Genomic DNA, 15,023 nt, shown 5'->3' with positions numbered 1-15,023 from the left:
TGGACACAGTCATGATGGATATACATAGTAATTCATGAGCGTAGGCCCCTGCCCACTAGTCTACTCTTAGTAGTTTGTCGGTTGCTCATGGGTCCAAGCTCCAATCCACATCCAGACCAGTCAGTACATGGCACATAGCTCCAGGAACATCGTATGTTGATGATATTGGGTTCTTGGGTAAGCCCCGTCATAAAACCTCACCCCTTTCCCAGTAAAGTTTACGTCCTCCATAGAACCATAATATCATGTTTCGCAGAGCGTAAGTAAATTGGGTCATTTACGCCAAGCGACTATCCTCATACCAATAATTTATTACTGTCCTAGTGTACCCAGGTAAGCAAGCTATCTCACTAGAACAAAATTCATCTTTCACTTCACGACCATTATATATAACATCTAAATGGAGCCCATCAAAGGCGATTCCATGATATAAATATCGTCAATTCGCCTCGTTCGAGTCGAGAACTACATATGTACCGGGAGAAGATAAGCAAACCATTAGCATGCCAGACGATGAATCCGGCTTTCATTGATGTTCCCAGTCAGCTCCTTAAACACCAATCTCCCTGGAAAGGGAAGCCATACGCCTGTTCTCTCCCGCATCTTTGGGCCCGACAGAAGCCATGGGAATGCTAGTAGCGTAATATCCCCACCTATCCCGCACTCCAGGATTTCTGTTCAATCCAAAGTGACCACACTGCTTCGCTAAGCAGCTTCAAGACAGCAAACCGGACCGCATTGTGAATCACTTCATTTCCGTGTCATACAATGCTTCAAATACCAATTGAGCAAGGCCTAACCGGAACTCTGACCTCCTGCAAGGTCTAGTCGCCCAAAACTCGATAAAGCAAAATATATGCCAGACCAAGATATATAAACCGCAAATCCAACTCCATGTCGATTGACTCTTCGATTGAACTCTTTTCGGAAGGGGTTTGTCTTGAGCTGCAGATAATCAAGTGCATAGCCAGGTATCGTGAGCCGGCGAAGGGACTGACAAGAGAAATGCTCGTTCGTAGCCGTGGAGACCATGCCCGAGAAATGCTCATATGGGTGTCGAGTGAACAAAATAAATAAACAATAAACCAAGGATCGTATAAAATCGATGTCGTCCTGAGCCCAGTGTCCGAAACTCCAAAAAATGCTCTCGACGCCAGCCAACAGTTCCGTGCCCTTAACATCGTAGTTGTAAAATCAAATGAGCAGTGATTCGCTATCAAAGAATGCCCGAGTCCTTAAGTGCGTTATTCAAGATAGTCTCTTTGACTGCTGCGAAAACGAGTCGAATGTTTGACGTATCTGTCGCTTGCGTCAAGCTATGTTATGTTAGAAACCTGTAGAGGTCATTGTCGACACTAACAAAACTTACTGGGGATACAGGTTTAGATGTGCCCGATTGACCTGGTTGAATCGCCAGAGTAGATACTTGGCTGCTTTATTGACATCGTTACCACCCGAGTAATCGGGAAAGTAGTTGCCTAGCGGAGACCTGCTCAGCTTTTGTTTGAAAATGTCAACCTTGTTGAGGAACAGTATGATGCTAGTACGCATGAACCACCGTGAGTTGACCACCGAGTCAAAAAGGAGTAAACTCTCCATCATCCGGTTCTAATGCTGATGTTAGAAGACATTCTCTGACACCAACCACTATTGCAATTGCCATGCCTACCTGACTGCTCTCCTCGAGTAGGACTTGATCATATTCGCTTAAAGCCACACAAAAGATGATTGATGTGACATTCTCGAAGCAGTGTATCCACTTCTTTCTCTCACTTCGTTGACCGCCAACATCGAACATACTGCCCAAGTGTTAATAGAACCCCGTGTCCGGTGCGGAAGTTGTATGTTCTTACTGAATGCTTAGTTGCCCCATTTGGAATCTCGTTTCATAGATACCTGTTGTCTTCGTTCGCGCTCGGAGCACATCCATTTCATTCGGTAAATAGTCTGATGATACTATTCGCATCGCTTCCTGGAAGAAACTAGAACAAGGGAGGTCAATAACAACCCGCACTCGTTGTTGGGTTCCAACATACTATTCGGCGGAATCCATGAGGTAGAACTCCGTCTGATGTTCCATGAGAAGATCTTTCGCTGGATCGTTCCACAGAGCTTGTACCGCCGCGCCCACTTTCGGATCGATTTGCGCTTGAGGGCCAGACTCGGCTTGGTATTCTAATAGGAACTCCGCATGTGCCTTGTTCTCTTCGTTTTGAGGCTCGATGTCGAATTGTTGCATGGCCATAATAACTGCCTTGGCGCACTCCACAAGATTTTTGAAGACAGTTGGCCGGTAGTTGAATAGCTCATCTTCCGAGTATCCTTTAAGATGGATGATTTTCATCTGTTTGACAATCGTCGACTTGCCACTCTCACCAGAACCTGCCAAAATTGTTAACTATCCGAGCTTGGGTTCAGCGCTTCACCTGTCGCCTTGCCACCCTTACCTAGCAGTAAAATCTTGCATTCTTTCCGTAATCGTTTCGAGTCTTCCTCCAGAATTTTATCAATGGCCTGACTCTTCTTCTTCTGATCCGCCTCCTCATTGCTCGAGCTCATGCATGCGCCCATTGTGGCGGATCACAAAATAGCTTGAAAAGACGGCCCTTCGCTAAAATGAAGTGATCGGAGTGCTGAGCACAAGTTCACTTCGGTATTTATGATGTTGCTTATCTCCAGACGTGCATGACGGTCGCAACGGTTTGCGAAAGTAAGCGGTGTCGTATAATGTGGAGATAATGAGGAGGTAGACAATTGTGAGGGCTTTTGTAGCTGGACCGTCGGACTGCTGGCTCGGTTCGAATTGAAGGATCGAGGAAGACTGGCGAATAAATGCGATAAGAAGTGGGTGAAGCAAAAGGTAATCGGGCACGTCAAGGGTGAACGGAGAGGTCGGGGAGATCGGATCGTTACGGGCGAGAATGCGTGGACAAGACTCGAACCCTCAAGAAAAGAGTCCTCGAGGCGTTTTCTTGTAGGGAACAGGCGAGCGAATCCGAATAGTACTGGAAGATGAAGCTGGGCGAGATATGCTTGAGCAGCGTCGAGGCTGAGAGCTTGAAGGAGAATGTTTGGCGGTGGGTAGACAAGAGAATGGAAGAGACGGATGGACTGGCCTTGTCGCTCCAGATTGTCGGCCGTAACCAGCTACTGTATGGTGCTGGGGCAGCTTCGTGGAGCCAGGGCGCGTGGGCGAGACTACTAAAGAGTACAAAGGCAACTAAGGAACCTCGACGATGACGAGACAAAGTCGGCGGAGGGCTGCGCCAATTGGTGAGAGAGCCGACTGTGGAGAAGGAGTGAAGACAGGGGTGTACGAGCCAACGCGAGCCAGTGAGCAGGCGAGTGAAGACGAGAGATTTTGAAGGGAGCCTAGTTTGCCTAGCTACTAAGGTAGTACTTCTGAGCCTTGAGGGCTTGGGGGGTTGAAGCTGATGGGATGGTCCAGGTTGAAGGGGCGTCTGCAGCCAGTAGCTTCCTAACAATGTTCTCACGGGAGCGAGGGGCGCAAACCAGAGTGCCTACAGCCGGATATCGTTGGTTACAAAGAGACTCGACCGTTTGTGGAAGAGTCGCTTTAGGGAGTTTTGCAACGATCTCGGCAGAGTAGCGCAAGCGGAAGTAATGCCAAATAGCGAAACCTTGTCGTGTTTGACTCTGAAGTGAAACGTGGTGATGAACGCCATAAGCCAAAGTTAGAGGCGATGTCAACTGAACTGAACTGGATTGAGCTGGTGCAGGGTTAAATTGCGCTGAGCACCTACGGAATAAGGCATGGTCGAGTACATAATAAACATTGGATTCAAGAGGGACGGGAAAGTAAGGTAAGGTAAGGTAATGGAAGGTACCTCTCAATCGGTACCGACCGTGCCACCGCCTGCTTTCTTTGCGAAATCGATTCAACCGTCACATCCACATCCAATCCAATTCAAGCAGGAGGCAGGGACTGCCACAGACATTTCAGCTGCTGGCAAGCACCAAGGGGTTCACTTCAGCGCTATTCTCCGCCGAGATAGAAAAAAAATCCCCACATGATGATACTGCCATCCATTTCAATAACCTCACAAGCCTCCATGTATCATAGAGCATCATCACAACACAATTCCACAGACTACACACACTGGGTAATAAGTTTGACGTACGTAGTGGGATGTCCTGATACAGAAGGGACGTCCGACTGCCAACGACTTCAGCAACATCAAGAGTTGAGCTGAAGGGACGCCGCTTCTAATTTGTCTGGCTTCAAGTCTCTGATCTTGTAATACATCTACATGACAATGTGGAAATCTCCATCTTGTTCTTCCTTTCAGAGTGGTGGTCCGTGGGAAGACCGCATTTTTCTAACTTGCCTTTCAAAAGCAGTGTGAACCGATACAAGTCTCGGGCAAAAACACCGTGGTCGTCGCCAGTGGGCTTTACTTGGTACGAATCTGACACGTTCACCGCTGGTATATATTATTAGCTAGCACAGGACCCAAACATTGATCAGACTATCGGGACCTTCTTGAGACTTTTAGTAGAGGTTCTGGCTCTGGTTTATCAAAAAGATAAGCTCCAGACCATGCCTTATAAATGATCCTCCGAGGCCGTGAGGCATGTTGCATGGTAGAGCAAGAGTCGCTGTCATCCCGTTGTTGAGGACATCGGCCACCTTGCAAATATCACTATAATAGTTCAGTTCAAGTTTATGATCCCACCGACTAGGTACTTGATCAGGAGTCTCGACTAGGTCAAATCTTGTTGAGAAGAACGGCCAACTCAATGTAAGACTGATTTGAAGTATCAAATTTCAACATTCATGTCATCACAATTGATATAAGAGTCGCTCAAAGTGAAGTGAATATGTCGTCCCTCGTTACTTGTACCTAGGTACTCTACTGTTTTCAGGGTGGATATTGCAGCTGTGTCCGTATCCTGGTTCAAATTGCGCTTGACACAGGCTCTTGCGGTATTGATCACCAATCTACTTCCTAACAAAGATAAGTCTACCATGGATTAACGCTCCTACAGAATCCATAGGGGACTGATCAACGTGCCAAAAGCATATCTAATTGGCCAATGTCTCAAACTTCATTCGCGGTGGCTTGGCGAGTTCTCTTCTGGCCATAAAGCTTGTGGTAGGCCCTGTCCAGCACTAATAAATAGCGGCTACAAGACCTTATGTATTAGAAATACCATGAAGACTCGACGCCTCGAGTCTTTGACGACAACTGCAAACTCGATGCATGTCGACAATACATCCTGTTCGAGATCAAGATGGGACGGCGGACCTGGTGGAAAGAGTCTTGCCGCCCGTATATGCCAGCCTTCTCAGCTCCGGGCCTCTATATAGCCTGGCCGCCTGGCTCGGAAGGACTTTACATACTTAACCCCCTGACGTTCCTCTACTGGCCCCTGTAGGGGACTCACCTCCCCATATTTCCCGGGCTGTCTTAGCTAGGTACCTAAATGACGGCTCACCCAACCTGGGTCCCAAGACTCTTCGTTGAGGGCGCTGCTCGTAGCGTCGTGAGATCTAATCAAGTTGGGTGGGTTTATACGCATTCCTCATAATTCTTCTAGACAATGGCACCGTGCCACGCGCTCTTTTTTCCGTCCATCATTTTGCCAGAGGGAAATTGCAGTTTTCTGGGACCAGACAAACAGCATCCGCAAAACAAAAGACGGAGCCGGGTCAGTAGAATATTCAACAAGGGTCCCTTTAGGATTCCTGGAGATAAAGTGGAGGGCTAATGCAACCCATGTTTGCATATTAATATTGCATATTCCTTTTCTGCTTCTCGTACCAAGCTACTTTGGTGTTTGCCTGCAGAAACCCTCGCCGCCGCCCCAAACCCTTCCTATCTCCCTCACCGATGTACCAGGCTTCCATATGAGGCACACCAATAAGCCTCGCCTTGGCCACGCACCGTTGAAAGTTGGTTTGACAGAAAGATTAGTACCCTGATCTTATTATACTCCGTTTCTAAAATTTTCCTCGAGAGTTGGATGTTGAAGTTGCACCAAGCGAAATAAGCCATGAAACTCAGTGAATCATGGAAGCTTGGGAAGATATATTATTGATTTGACATACACCTTGGCTGGGCCCTCCCTGTCATGTATTTGATGTCGCTCGGAATCGAAGAGGCGCGTGCCTCTCTGATTAGCCGTTGCAGCGTCGAGAACCTTCACCACCAGTCAATACTACTGTACTTTCCTCATCGCCTTCCTGCTTTAGCTGTGCTACTCAAAATCGTGGATGAAACATCAGCTGTAGTGATGTCTGTCTACCTAGCGCAGAGCGATGCCATATGCAGCTTATAACCACGCATGACTCGGCTGTGTCTCTACTGACCACCCCGCCCAGTCGGTCAGACTTTGGGATATAATTGCTTGCTTGATCTTGAGGAAGCCTCATCATGTGCTTGGTTGCTTTCCTGCTTCGTGACAATATACAATATCATGAATTCTCCACCAGGCTGCTGGTCCAAAACCCAGTCGTTGAGCCAATTCGGCGTCCAGTGGTATTAATGAAGAACGGAGGGCACCAGGCCATGTAATAAGTACCTATATTGGTAATTTGTTTGACCAGTCAAATTACACTTAAGTTGTTGTTGCTAGATATGTCTTTTCAAACCAATGGATGAGTGTGGGCGATAACAGTACCTATTCACCGTATTGTGAAGCCTGAAAACAACCGAGTTTGAGGAATAACCGAAACCCTTTATCGCCTAAGTATGAATGGGATCCAGCACGGCACTCCATTCTAGCAACACGTTTTTTCGCCTCATCCGTCCACTACCGAATTGAATAGTCGGTTGTAGTTTTTAGTGAAGTTAGTATGGGGTTGTGTCCACTGATCTGGTGGCTCGCCGATACTGGATGTTTTGACTTATATTTATAAAGCCTTCTATTCTCACACATGCCACAAATTCCAACTTCGGAAGCCTCCCAGAGGGTGTTAACCCACCGTGATGGGACGTTCCTTTTTCTTCGCCTTAGTTGATGATTTTCCTAGGAACATAGATACCTATTCAGGGTCAACCCCATGTCACTGTACTTCCTCGAGACCCATGCTAAGATGCCTAGGGTGCGATCAGGTTGGGGCAGTTGAACCGTGACGTTGGTCGAAGCTATCTCAATCGTTTAGATTTATCAGAGTGAGGGCATGAAATACGCCGATTGGCCCAGTTAATGCTGTCGATGTCTGTGAGAGACCTGGACTCTAGTCGCAGTGGTTCTTACTCTCTCGATCTCTGAAGTCTTAACACTGACATTTGGCGACCAAGCATTAGATCATCAGAGTTTCTTTTAAGCATGGCCTCGAGGCTACTAGGGGCCACGCAATGGAAACAGTTTGCAAGATACCTTTCCTTAGGTCGGTAGTGGTAGATAGGTAGTTTGACACATTAATGTGGTACTCAATGTGCGTATAGATCAAAGATCATTATAGCCTCTTCCGAGATCTCGTTGATTATAAATTGCCTGGGCATCACAGTAGTTTGGAACCGCCGCTCTGAACAACCAGGCGTTCTCACACAGCTCCAGTGGCAGCCCAAACCATAGCCACAGCATCTTGTAAGATGGCCGAGCCAGATGACAGGAGCTGAGGCTCATTGTGCTAATTCATTCAGATTGCCCGGGGCGATATCGCTAAGCTAGTAGGTACTGGGCAAGTAACTAAATTATGCAAGACACGTCGACTTGCTTCATTGGACAAGGATACAAGTGACCAATTATAGCTGAAGAAAGGATTATGCTTAGCCAGTATCGAGGTCTGTGGGAGGTGTTTCTGACGTTTGAGAATGAGGTATTGGAAATATTCATACGTCATTCTTTGCCCAGGGCATTCATGCATCAGAAGAAAAGCTTCGAGATGGATACGAATGCAGCCAAGTACGATAGAGCTAAATGCCTTAATGGCGTCGGTCCATGCTTCCTTTATTTACAAGACGAGTACCCTAGGTTACAAAAGGCGGAGATGTGCCTAATTAATAATTCATCAACCATTCTGATAGCATTGATCTCGGACTTATAGGGGACGTGCATGTTTAATTGGTGATTTTTCATTTAGACTTGCCCCTCTCTATTAGCACCTGAGTACCTGGACATTGGGAAACCTTCCAGTGATAAGGTAGTTAGTACCCATCTGCCAGGCTAGCTGTTGATCCTGCATTGTCTACCTATTTCAACCTTTCCTTCCTCCTATTTTCCTGATCTCGTCTTTTCTCAATACCAACATGAATTGATGTGCATCATATTGACAGCCCGTCCGAAACAAGCGAGGCTAATAAGGTACTAACCGGGCATTTATCTTATCTGGAAACTTAGTACCCATTCGTCAAGAAGTCCTGTTTGGATACTGCATTTGTCGAGGGGAACCCATGATCGTTATGCGACCTTGAACCTTCATTGATACTTACGCACTATAACAAGTTTTACCTCTGGACATCTCGGCAAAACATATCGATATTTTGAAGGCCGCAGCATCGAACCTCGAATTAGCATCCAACTTCGCTACCATTCGGGCGCCTCGACGTCCACCGTTCAACAAATTCGCCCCCATCCCTGGCACTACAGCTCGAGTCAAGCAACCCCCTTATCACGTCACCGAGCCTTCGCAACTGTCGATCGAACAGCTTCTCGAGCGTCTTGATATAAGCAACTTATAAATACGTACATATCCTTTCTTGAATAATATTGTTGGATATCTACATGGCCGACTTCTAGCGCATGACCTCGAGAGAAAAACGACCAAGCAATGAGCTCCGACGAATCTCCTCCCACCGGTCTTGGCGCCCCCGAGTCTCACGGTGACCTCAAGCCCATACTTTCACCCATTCTACCCTCCTCCCCTGCGTCGTCTACCAAAGTCGATTTCATTCCACTTGTTACTGTTGTCGGATTCCATCATGCAAGGGGCCCAGAAGTCGAGAATTGGTTCGGGGCAGACGATGGGAGCGATCCTGCAGCTGAATATGGGTGGTCTTTGCTGCCTTTCATGGCCTTGAGTGATGGGGCGCACGCGTGAGTTGTCTATTGCGGGTTTGACATTTCTGAATGGTGCTGAGAAATCTGTGTAGATCCGAGGAGGACTTCTCATACTTCACGCTGCTTCGCCCAGAGACGGAGGCTAAACCCGCTACGTCACTATTTGGAATCTCGTGCACCCGACAACTTGATTCATCCCAGCTCATCAATCGCCCTGCCGATGTTACGCGATCCACTGTCCAGAAAGCTGTTGTGGTCATTGCCGATAGCCCTCAATTCTTCGGCATGCTTCGTGAGCGTCTCAGTATTGTCACGCAGGCTTGGTTTGCGCAGCGTGAGTTTACCGATGTTGAGATTCTCCGCAGATTCCAGGAGAGCCTGGCAGATGAGAAAACCAAAGGCATTCTCAATGACCAGGTAGATCGAGACCAATATCTCGGCATGAGTCTTCGTGAGCTGATACACGAATACAAATGGCAAACTTTGGTTTTGTTGAAGTGTTGCCTCCTCCAACCGAAGGTAACACTGCTGGTTTTCCCCACCGTGACGAAGATTGCTGACAGGTATTTCCAGATGCTCTTCTTTGGGTCGAGATGTGACAGGTTGTGCATGATGCAATTTTCTCTTTTGTCCTTGATACCCGGCCTCATTCGCAACCTGCAGGACAGTGCAGACCCAGAGCTGAATAGCTACGAGACGAGTCTATCAAAGCCGACCAGTTTGCGAACTAGTGATCGCAACTCCCTCCTCTGCTATATGGGCTTACCACTCCAGATATTTGGCAAGGTAAGTCTCGTCACAACTTGACCGGAACAGAAACTGATAGCAAATAGGGAAGCTTGTTTGGACCCTATACCCCCCTGCAACAACTTGATATTCTCGCCGACTTTGGCACAAAGTCCTACATTGTCGGCAGTACAAACTCACTTCTCTTGCAGCAGAAGGATCGCTATAGTGATATTCTCATCAATCTGGACGAGGACTCAGTTGTTATCAACTCTCCGTCACTTAGAAGCGCTTTGACTCTCACCGCTGCGGACCGGAGGTGGATAGACTATTTAACTCACGAGATCAACGAGACATGGGACGAAGCCAACCCTAGCAGGCCGAAGACGCTGAAGTATGTCGGGAGCGAGGAGTTTATCAGGCTCCAGTTCGAAGAGTACATTCTTGCTCTGATCTCCTCCGTCAAATACCACAACTATCTTAACGTGAACCCAAACAACCCCAAGGCTATCCTTCCGGAGGTTGAGGGTGATCCTGTCGCAGACTTTGGATATGAGTGGGTAGAGGCTTGGAAACGCACCGAGAACTACCGCATGTGGAACGCAAACACTGATTCCCACCTGTTCGACATTGTTGACCCTCGACATCCTTGTGCAGGAGGCTTGAATATTGAGGATGTACAGCGTCGGATCGCAGAGCAAGTAAAAGAATTGCATCTGGACGAGCGTTTTGCGCAGGGCAAAGAAGTCCTCGGTCGGAATCTTGCCGCGGGCCGTGAAAAGGCATCTTTCGTTCTTAATAAACTGTATGCCGACATGGAGGCTTTGCGTGAAGCACAACGGCGTCGCGCTGAAGAAGCTCGCGCAGCATCACCACCGAACGGTTCGAGTCAGCCGGCCGGACAAGACCCTTCAAAGGCCGGACAGCAAGGACAATCAGCTGGTGCGCGTGCCGGTGCCTACATCGGGAGCTGGGCAGCGTGGGCTGGTGAGAAGCGCCGAACAAGTGGATGGGGTGCTGGCTGGGGTCGCAAACCAGCCTCTAAGGCTGACAAGTCAATGGACGACTCGAGTTCAAGCAGCCCCATCGACAAAGACTACCAGATGATCAGCGCTCCTGTGTCTCGAGGTGGCAGTTCCGATGATGCAACTGCACGACCAGGGCGGGGAGCAAGCTTCAGCGAGAGTATCCTCTCGGGAGTGAGCGAGTCAGGCAGCCGGCCAACCTCGGGGATCAACAAGCCTCTTCCAGGTCCACCAGTGCCCAGAAAGAAAGACGATGGCTTCCAGACAGAGGGAGTTATTGGTTCGAAAGATAAACTGCCAAGCGCAGGCCCTCCTCACAACGAGAACGGTGTAACGATTAAAGAATGATAAGTTAACAAGGAAAGCCCCCATAACATGGGATATGGACGGCCGCTTCATGGATATAAAGGTCATCAAAGCGGGCGATTTTGGCCACATTTCATATATATATCACCCATTGTATCTTGATATCGTTTGTAATTAATATTGAACGAGCCATGCAATATTACAGTGTAGAAAGATCGAAATGGCTAATCGTTTCACTTTAAATAAGTTCTTTACATGCACGGTTTTAAAAACTTGTCCGCTAAGACGTTTTTATTTCTTTCAGCAGTCCATTTCTACAGAGCCCTTCCTGTAGCCAGTCCCTGATCCCAAGCCAACTGATTCTTCCTTTGCAAACAACTTTCTCCCCACCCAAGGTACCAAACCATCAAGACCCAAAACACAGAGAATGAATAAGTGAATGGACACGTAGAGAGAAACTTAGGGAGGGCCGAGGGAGAGGTAGCCACGTGCTCAAAATTGCTGATCATCTATTGTTTACCAAGCATTTCTCATCATGTCTGCCCGTCAGACTCTCTGACCACGCCGAAGGAATTGAGAAAGTAGAGACGCTCATAACCGCCGAGAGGCCCGGATATTTATGCTCTCGGGAAATACATAATAAATCGAACTTGATAATCGTGAAGTGCGGAGGCTGGGGTGAAGCTCTCCGACTTGACCTCGAACCAATACCACTTAGCTAGAGGTTTAAGCTAGGTAGCCTAGCTCGTCGTCTTCCAAACGCTCCAGATACTCCTTGTCTAGTAGGATTTCAATGCATTTCTTGATGTCGCCGACCTTTGGAACAAATCGCGAGCGGATTTGGTTGATGGTCTCGCTTACGAGCTGGGTGTGCTTCATCTTCTTGCGAGCCTTCATGATTCGGACGATGGCAGACTGTTATTGTTAGTATGAATCCTGATAAATAAAGAGATGTACATACTTGTAGGACCAGTTTTCGGTCTTCCTCAATTGTCTTGTTTGTCTCGGCCTCCTCCTGCTTGGCCTCCTTCACACCACCGAGGTTCAAGTTTACCCTGATCTTTTTGCTCTTGAAGTCGTAGTTTAGTTTGAAAGATTTACCGGTTCCTGGCTTCTCGCCCGCTGCGCCAGACATAATGAGGACCTTGGCCTTCAGAATAACAGCGAGGGCCTGATCCAGAACCTCCTTGCTCAGTTGAGTGGCGCTGAGCATATCCTCGTAGCTGTAAGTGTCCTTCTCATTGAAAAGGAGGAGAATGGCCATCTGGTAAATTGAGACCTGGAAGGTGTACGGAGTCTTGCTGGCCTTGCAATAGCCAGCTTTGATCTCGCCCTTGCAAAGATGCCACAGCCATGTGAGCTTACGCCCGTCATGCTTATGCTTGTAGAAGCGAATAAAGCGCTCGATCTCAGCGGCAATCTCCGGGGGCGGGTTAAAGTCAGTGCTTGGTGCCGTCAATGGCCAGAATCCAGTTCCTAAAATTGAGAAAGTTGAATCAACAGCCTTGGTGTATTCGACGCCTTCAAGATGCTCGCGGAAATCTTTATTCAAATCCTTAGAAATTTGCATATCTTGAAACATACGCTGAAGTTTGTTCGTGTACTCGAAACCGCATGCCTCTTTCAGTTTGCTGATCATGCTAGTCTCAGCGTCATCTGAAGAGGAGTTGCTATGCACCAAACGCCGGGCCAGCATCCGCGAATAGAACTTCTGGAAGACATCTTTGTCCTCAATGTACTTAAAGACTGTCATGATCTGACTCAAAGTACGTTCCAATTCTGCCTCTTCAATACTGGTGCTGCTCTTTCTGAGCAGGACGTCAGTGTATTTCGCTAGAAGTTCAGGCGATTTGTTGGATCCAGCCTTGCAAACTTCGTTTCGATTGACAAACTCCCTGCAGGCGTTGTCAAGGGAACGCGTAAACTCTGGCTCGTCATTGAAAGCTCTCTTCACAAGGCCCTGATACTGGGTGTGAATTTCGAGCAGAGCGTCGACGTAAACCTTTGGTTCGAGCTTGTCACCCTCTGACGATTGGACCTTCTGCACAGCAGCGAGTCCAGCCTTTCTCACATGTGTTTCAAAACGGGCTCTAAGCGGCTCGAGACCATCGGGAATTCTCGAAAGAAGGTTGTACATTCGTGCCATATCCTCTTCGCGGTCGTTATCCAGAAGCACCTGGAATTCTTCCCGAAGAAGACTGGAGTGATCGGCGATGAGAGCTTGATTACAAGTCTTCTTTAGAGGAATGGCGATGTCTTGATGCAGGTACATGCGAACGCGCTCCTCCTCCTCGGACAGACGAGCCTCTGCCTTCTTCATGTATTCCACGACGCTGTTCTCGGCAACAAATTGCTTGGACTCTGCCATGTAAAACTCTTTGGTAGCAGTGAGGAAAGGACGCTCGAAATGATAGCGGTAGACATCAAGTGTTGACTTGGAGGGGTCTGCTTCATCCAGTCCCAGGGAGACAAAGGAATCCACGACTTGCTTGATTTGGCCGTGTTCGATGGTCTCGCCGTTCCTTTGCTTCTCCACAAGCTTAAGCACCGCATCCATAACCTTGTCACTGACCTTTTCGAATAGCTCCTTCCTCCATTGCACAAGATGCAGGGTGTAGACATCGTAGATATTCTTCTTCCCTTCATCAATTTCTCGCTTGACCCAATGTCTATTGAGATAACGGAAGAGATGGTGGATATATTTGGCGGCAACTGTGTAGCGACCCCATTCTTTGATATAGAAAGTGAGCAACGCCTCGTCGGTGTGGGCCTTGCTTTCATTCACAAGGCTATCGAGATGATGATGCAGGTAATCGATCAGCTTGTTGTAGAGCTCTTCCCCTAGCAGATGTGCTATTGAGCAGTTAGCTTGGCAGGCCGTAAATACGTGTCTAGGAATGGCTTACCGCCTCTGTGGTTACTGTGCATAGCAGGACCAGTCATGCCAACTGCTTTCTGGGACGTACAAAAGTTATGGACAGCACTGGGACAAGTCAGTAGACGCTTTTGGTATACGAATTTTGGTAAAGGTAACTAACGTGTAGACACCCATGTACATTTGCATGTCGATGCCCTGCTCGAGATCGTTCATAACGCGTGAGATACCAGCTTGTAGATAAGTCCATCTATTCGAGTCAGTCTTTATAGTCTATGCATGCACAGTGCTACTCACGTTGCCCCAATATCCTCTCTGTTAGGTATAGGGGGCATTTGACTCGGGGCACCCATCTTAGCGGCCATGGTGGACTAGAAAGTGAAGATGGATGGCGGTTCAGCGGAGGTGTTGGTGATGGAGGCGGGGTCAGCCTCGAGGGGTTCGACGCGATGCCGTCAGAGTCGACAAAAGGTCGATTTGCGCAAAAGGAGCTAAAGGTATAGAGCTGTAACCGAAGCGCAATTATGCGACGCGACGATGAGGTTTGACGCTCGAGTGGATGTTGTCCCGGCTGGTGTTGAGCTACTCAGGCACGACTGAGAGCAAGGTCGAGCCTAGAGTCGGTTTCGGATGGACAGTAATAAGTAGTTGGTAAGTCAGTTTTGTGCTTTTTGTGGCAAGGCAAAATGCAGTCCATAAACTTAAATCATCCTAGACATATGAGTCATCAGAGGGAATGAGTGAGAGAGAAAAGAAGAAAGTGAAACACCCATAAAGTGATTCTTGACAGTCAAATAAATGCACAGGACGGGAGAGGATCAGGCAGTCGATGTCAGACCGCAGTAGCTGGACTGAATATGACAAGGCGTTGGCTGAGGCAAGGCCAGGCCACAACAGGAGGAGCAACTTGCTGTAGAAGGCTTAGCGTCGGGATCTGCCGCAACATACCGCCCTAGGCTGGTGACAGGGTTGTCTCCGATAAACAGGGATGGAGTACCTTAGGTACTAACCTACTGTGGAAACCTTGCAGGTGAAGCATGAAGTATGGGTAGAGAGCTACGGATACCTTGATAATATATATATGCCTTCACCCTGAAGCGCCATACCTACACATGAGCGTG

At 48.0% G+C, this 15,023-nt stretch overlaps 3 protein-coding genes across 5 annotated transcripts; 1 reads left to right on the top strand and 2 right to left on the bottom strand.

Moving 5' to 3' along the window:
• Nucleotides 1-282: 282 nt before the first annotated feature.
• FVEG_04170 (guanine nucleotide-binding protein alpha-3 subunit) lies at nucleotides 283-3,774 on the bottom strand. Its single transcript, XM_018891920.1, has 6 exons — nucleotides 2,448-3,774; nucleotides 2,037-2,382; nucleotides 1,854-1,982; nucleotides 1,670-1,799; nucleotides 1,370-1,608; nucleotides 283-1,316 (listed from the first exon to the last, which is right to left on the bottom strand). Exons 1-6 carry the CDS (start codon nucleotides 2,569-2,571, stop codon nucleotides 1,217-1,219), a joined length of 1,068 nt encoding a protein of 355 aa, XP_018748518.1. The 5' UTR covers nucleotides 2,572-3,774; the 3' UTR covers nucleotides 283-1,216.
• A 4,308-nt stretch (nucleotides 3,775-8,082) lies between these two features.
• On the top strand, nucleotides 8,083-11,332 carry FVEG_04171 (hypothetical protein). 2 transcript variants are annotated; one of them, XM_018891921.1, is made up of 4 exons: nucleotides 8,083-9,006; nucleotides 9,063-9,489; nucleotides 9,544-9,756; nucleotides 9,804-11,332. In XM_018891921.1, exons 1-4 carry the CDS (start codon nucleotides 8,741-8,743, stop codon nucleotides 11,067-11,069), a joined length of 2,172 nt encoding a protein of 723 aa, XP_018748519.1. In that variant the 5' UTR covers nucleotides 8,083-8,740; the 3' UTR covers nucleotides 11,070-11,332. The 2 variants fall into 2 exon arrangements, with proteins under 2 accessions (XP_018748519.1, XP_018748520.1); XM_018891922.1 differs by having other exon boundaries at nucleotides 8,083-9,489.
• Nucleotides 11,177-14,960, bottom strand: FVEG_04172 (Cullin 1). 2 transcript variants are annotated; one of them, XM_018891924.1, is made up of 6 exons: nucleotides 14,900-14,960; nucleotides 14,200-14,812; nucleotides 14,066-14,152; nucleotides 13,934-14,010; nucleotides 11,989-13,880; nucleotides 11,177-11,942 (listed from the first exon to the last, which is right to left on the bottom strand). In XM_018891924.1, exons 2-6 carry the CDS (start codon nucleotides 14,265-14,267, stop codon nucleotides 11,754-11,756), a joined length of 2,313 nt encoding a protein of 770 aa, XP_018748522.1. In that variant the 5' UTR covers nucleotides 14,268-14,812; nucleotides 14,900-14,960; the 3' UTR covers nucleotides 11,177-11,753. The 2 variants fall into 2 exon arrangements, with proteins under 2 accessions (XP_018748522.1, XP_018748521.1); XM_018891923.1 differs by having other exon boundaries at nucleotides 14,200-14,960.
• Between the last annotated feature and the right edge of the window lie 63 nt (nucleotides 14,961-15,023).

The sequence above is a fragment of the Fusarium verticillioides genome, chromosome 2 (assembly GCF_000149555.1).
Source record: "Fusarium verticillioides 7600 chromosome 2, whole genome shotgun sequence".
NCBI lineage: Eukaryota > Fungi > Ascomycota > Sordariomycetes > Hypocreales > Nectriaceae > Fusarium > Fusarium verticillioides.
The sequence above is the reverse complement of the archived record's forward strand: the minus strand, read 5'-3'. Positions and strand labels throughout refer to the sequence as shown.

Coding starts and splice junctions, on each gene's coding strand:
- FVEG_04172 (XM_018891923.1), bottom strand. CDS start 14,267: ATGGCCGCTAAGATGGGTGCCCCGAGTCAAATGCCCCCTATACCTAAC. Junction 14,153..14,199: donor AGAGAGGATATTGGGGCAAC/GTGAGTAGCACT, acceptor TGACTCGAATAG/ATGGACTTATCTACAAGCTG. Junction 13,881..13,933: donor GCACAGTAACCACAGAGGCG/GTAAGCCATTCC, acceptor ACTGCTCAATAG/CACATCTGCTAGGGGAAGAG.
- FVEG_04170 (XM_018891920.1), bottom strand. CDS start 2,571: ATGGGCGCATGCATGAGCTCGAGCAATGAGGAGGCGGATCAGAAGAAG. Junction 1,983..2,036: donor CTCATGGATTCCGCCGAATA/GTATGTTGGAAC, acceptor CCCTTGTTCTAG/TTTCTTCCAGGAAGCGATGC. Junction 1,317..1,369: donor CATCTAAACCTGTATCCCCA/GTAAGTTTTGTT, acceptor AACATAACATAG/CTTGACGCAAGCGACAGATA.
- FVEG_04171 (XM_018891921.1), top strand. CDS start 8,741: ATGAGCTCCGACGAATCTCCTCCCACCGGTCTTGGCGCCCCCGAGTCT. Junction 9,490..9,543: donor GTTGCCTCCTCCAACCGAAG/GTAACACTGCTG, acceptor AGGTATTTCCAG/ATGCTCTTCTTTGGGTCGAG. Junction 9,757..9,803: donor CACTCCAGATATTTGGCAAG/GTAAGTCTCGTC, acceptor GATAGCAAATAG/GGAAGCTTGTTTGGACCCTA.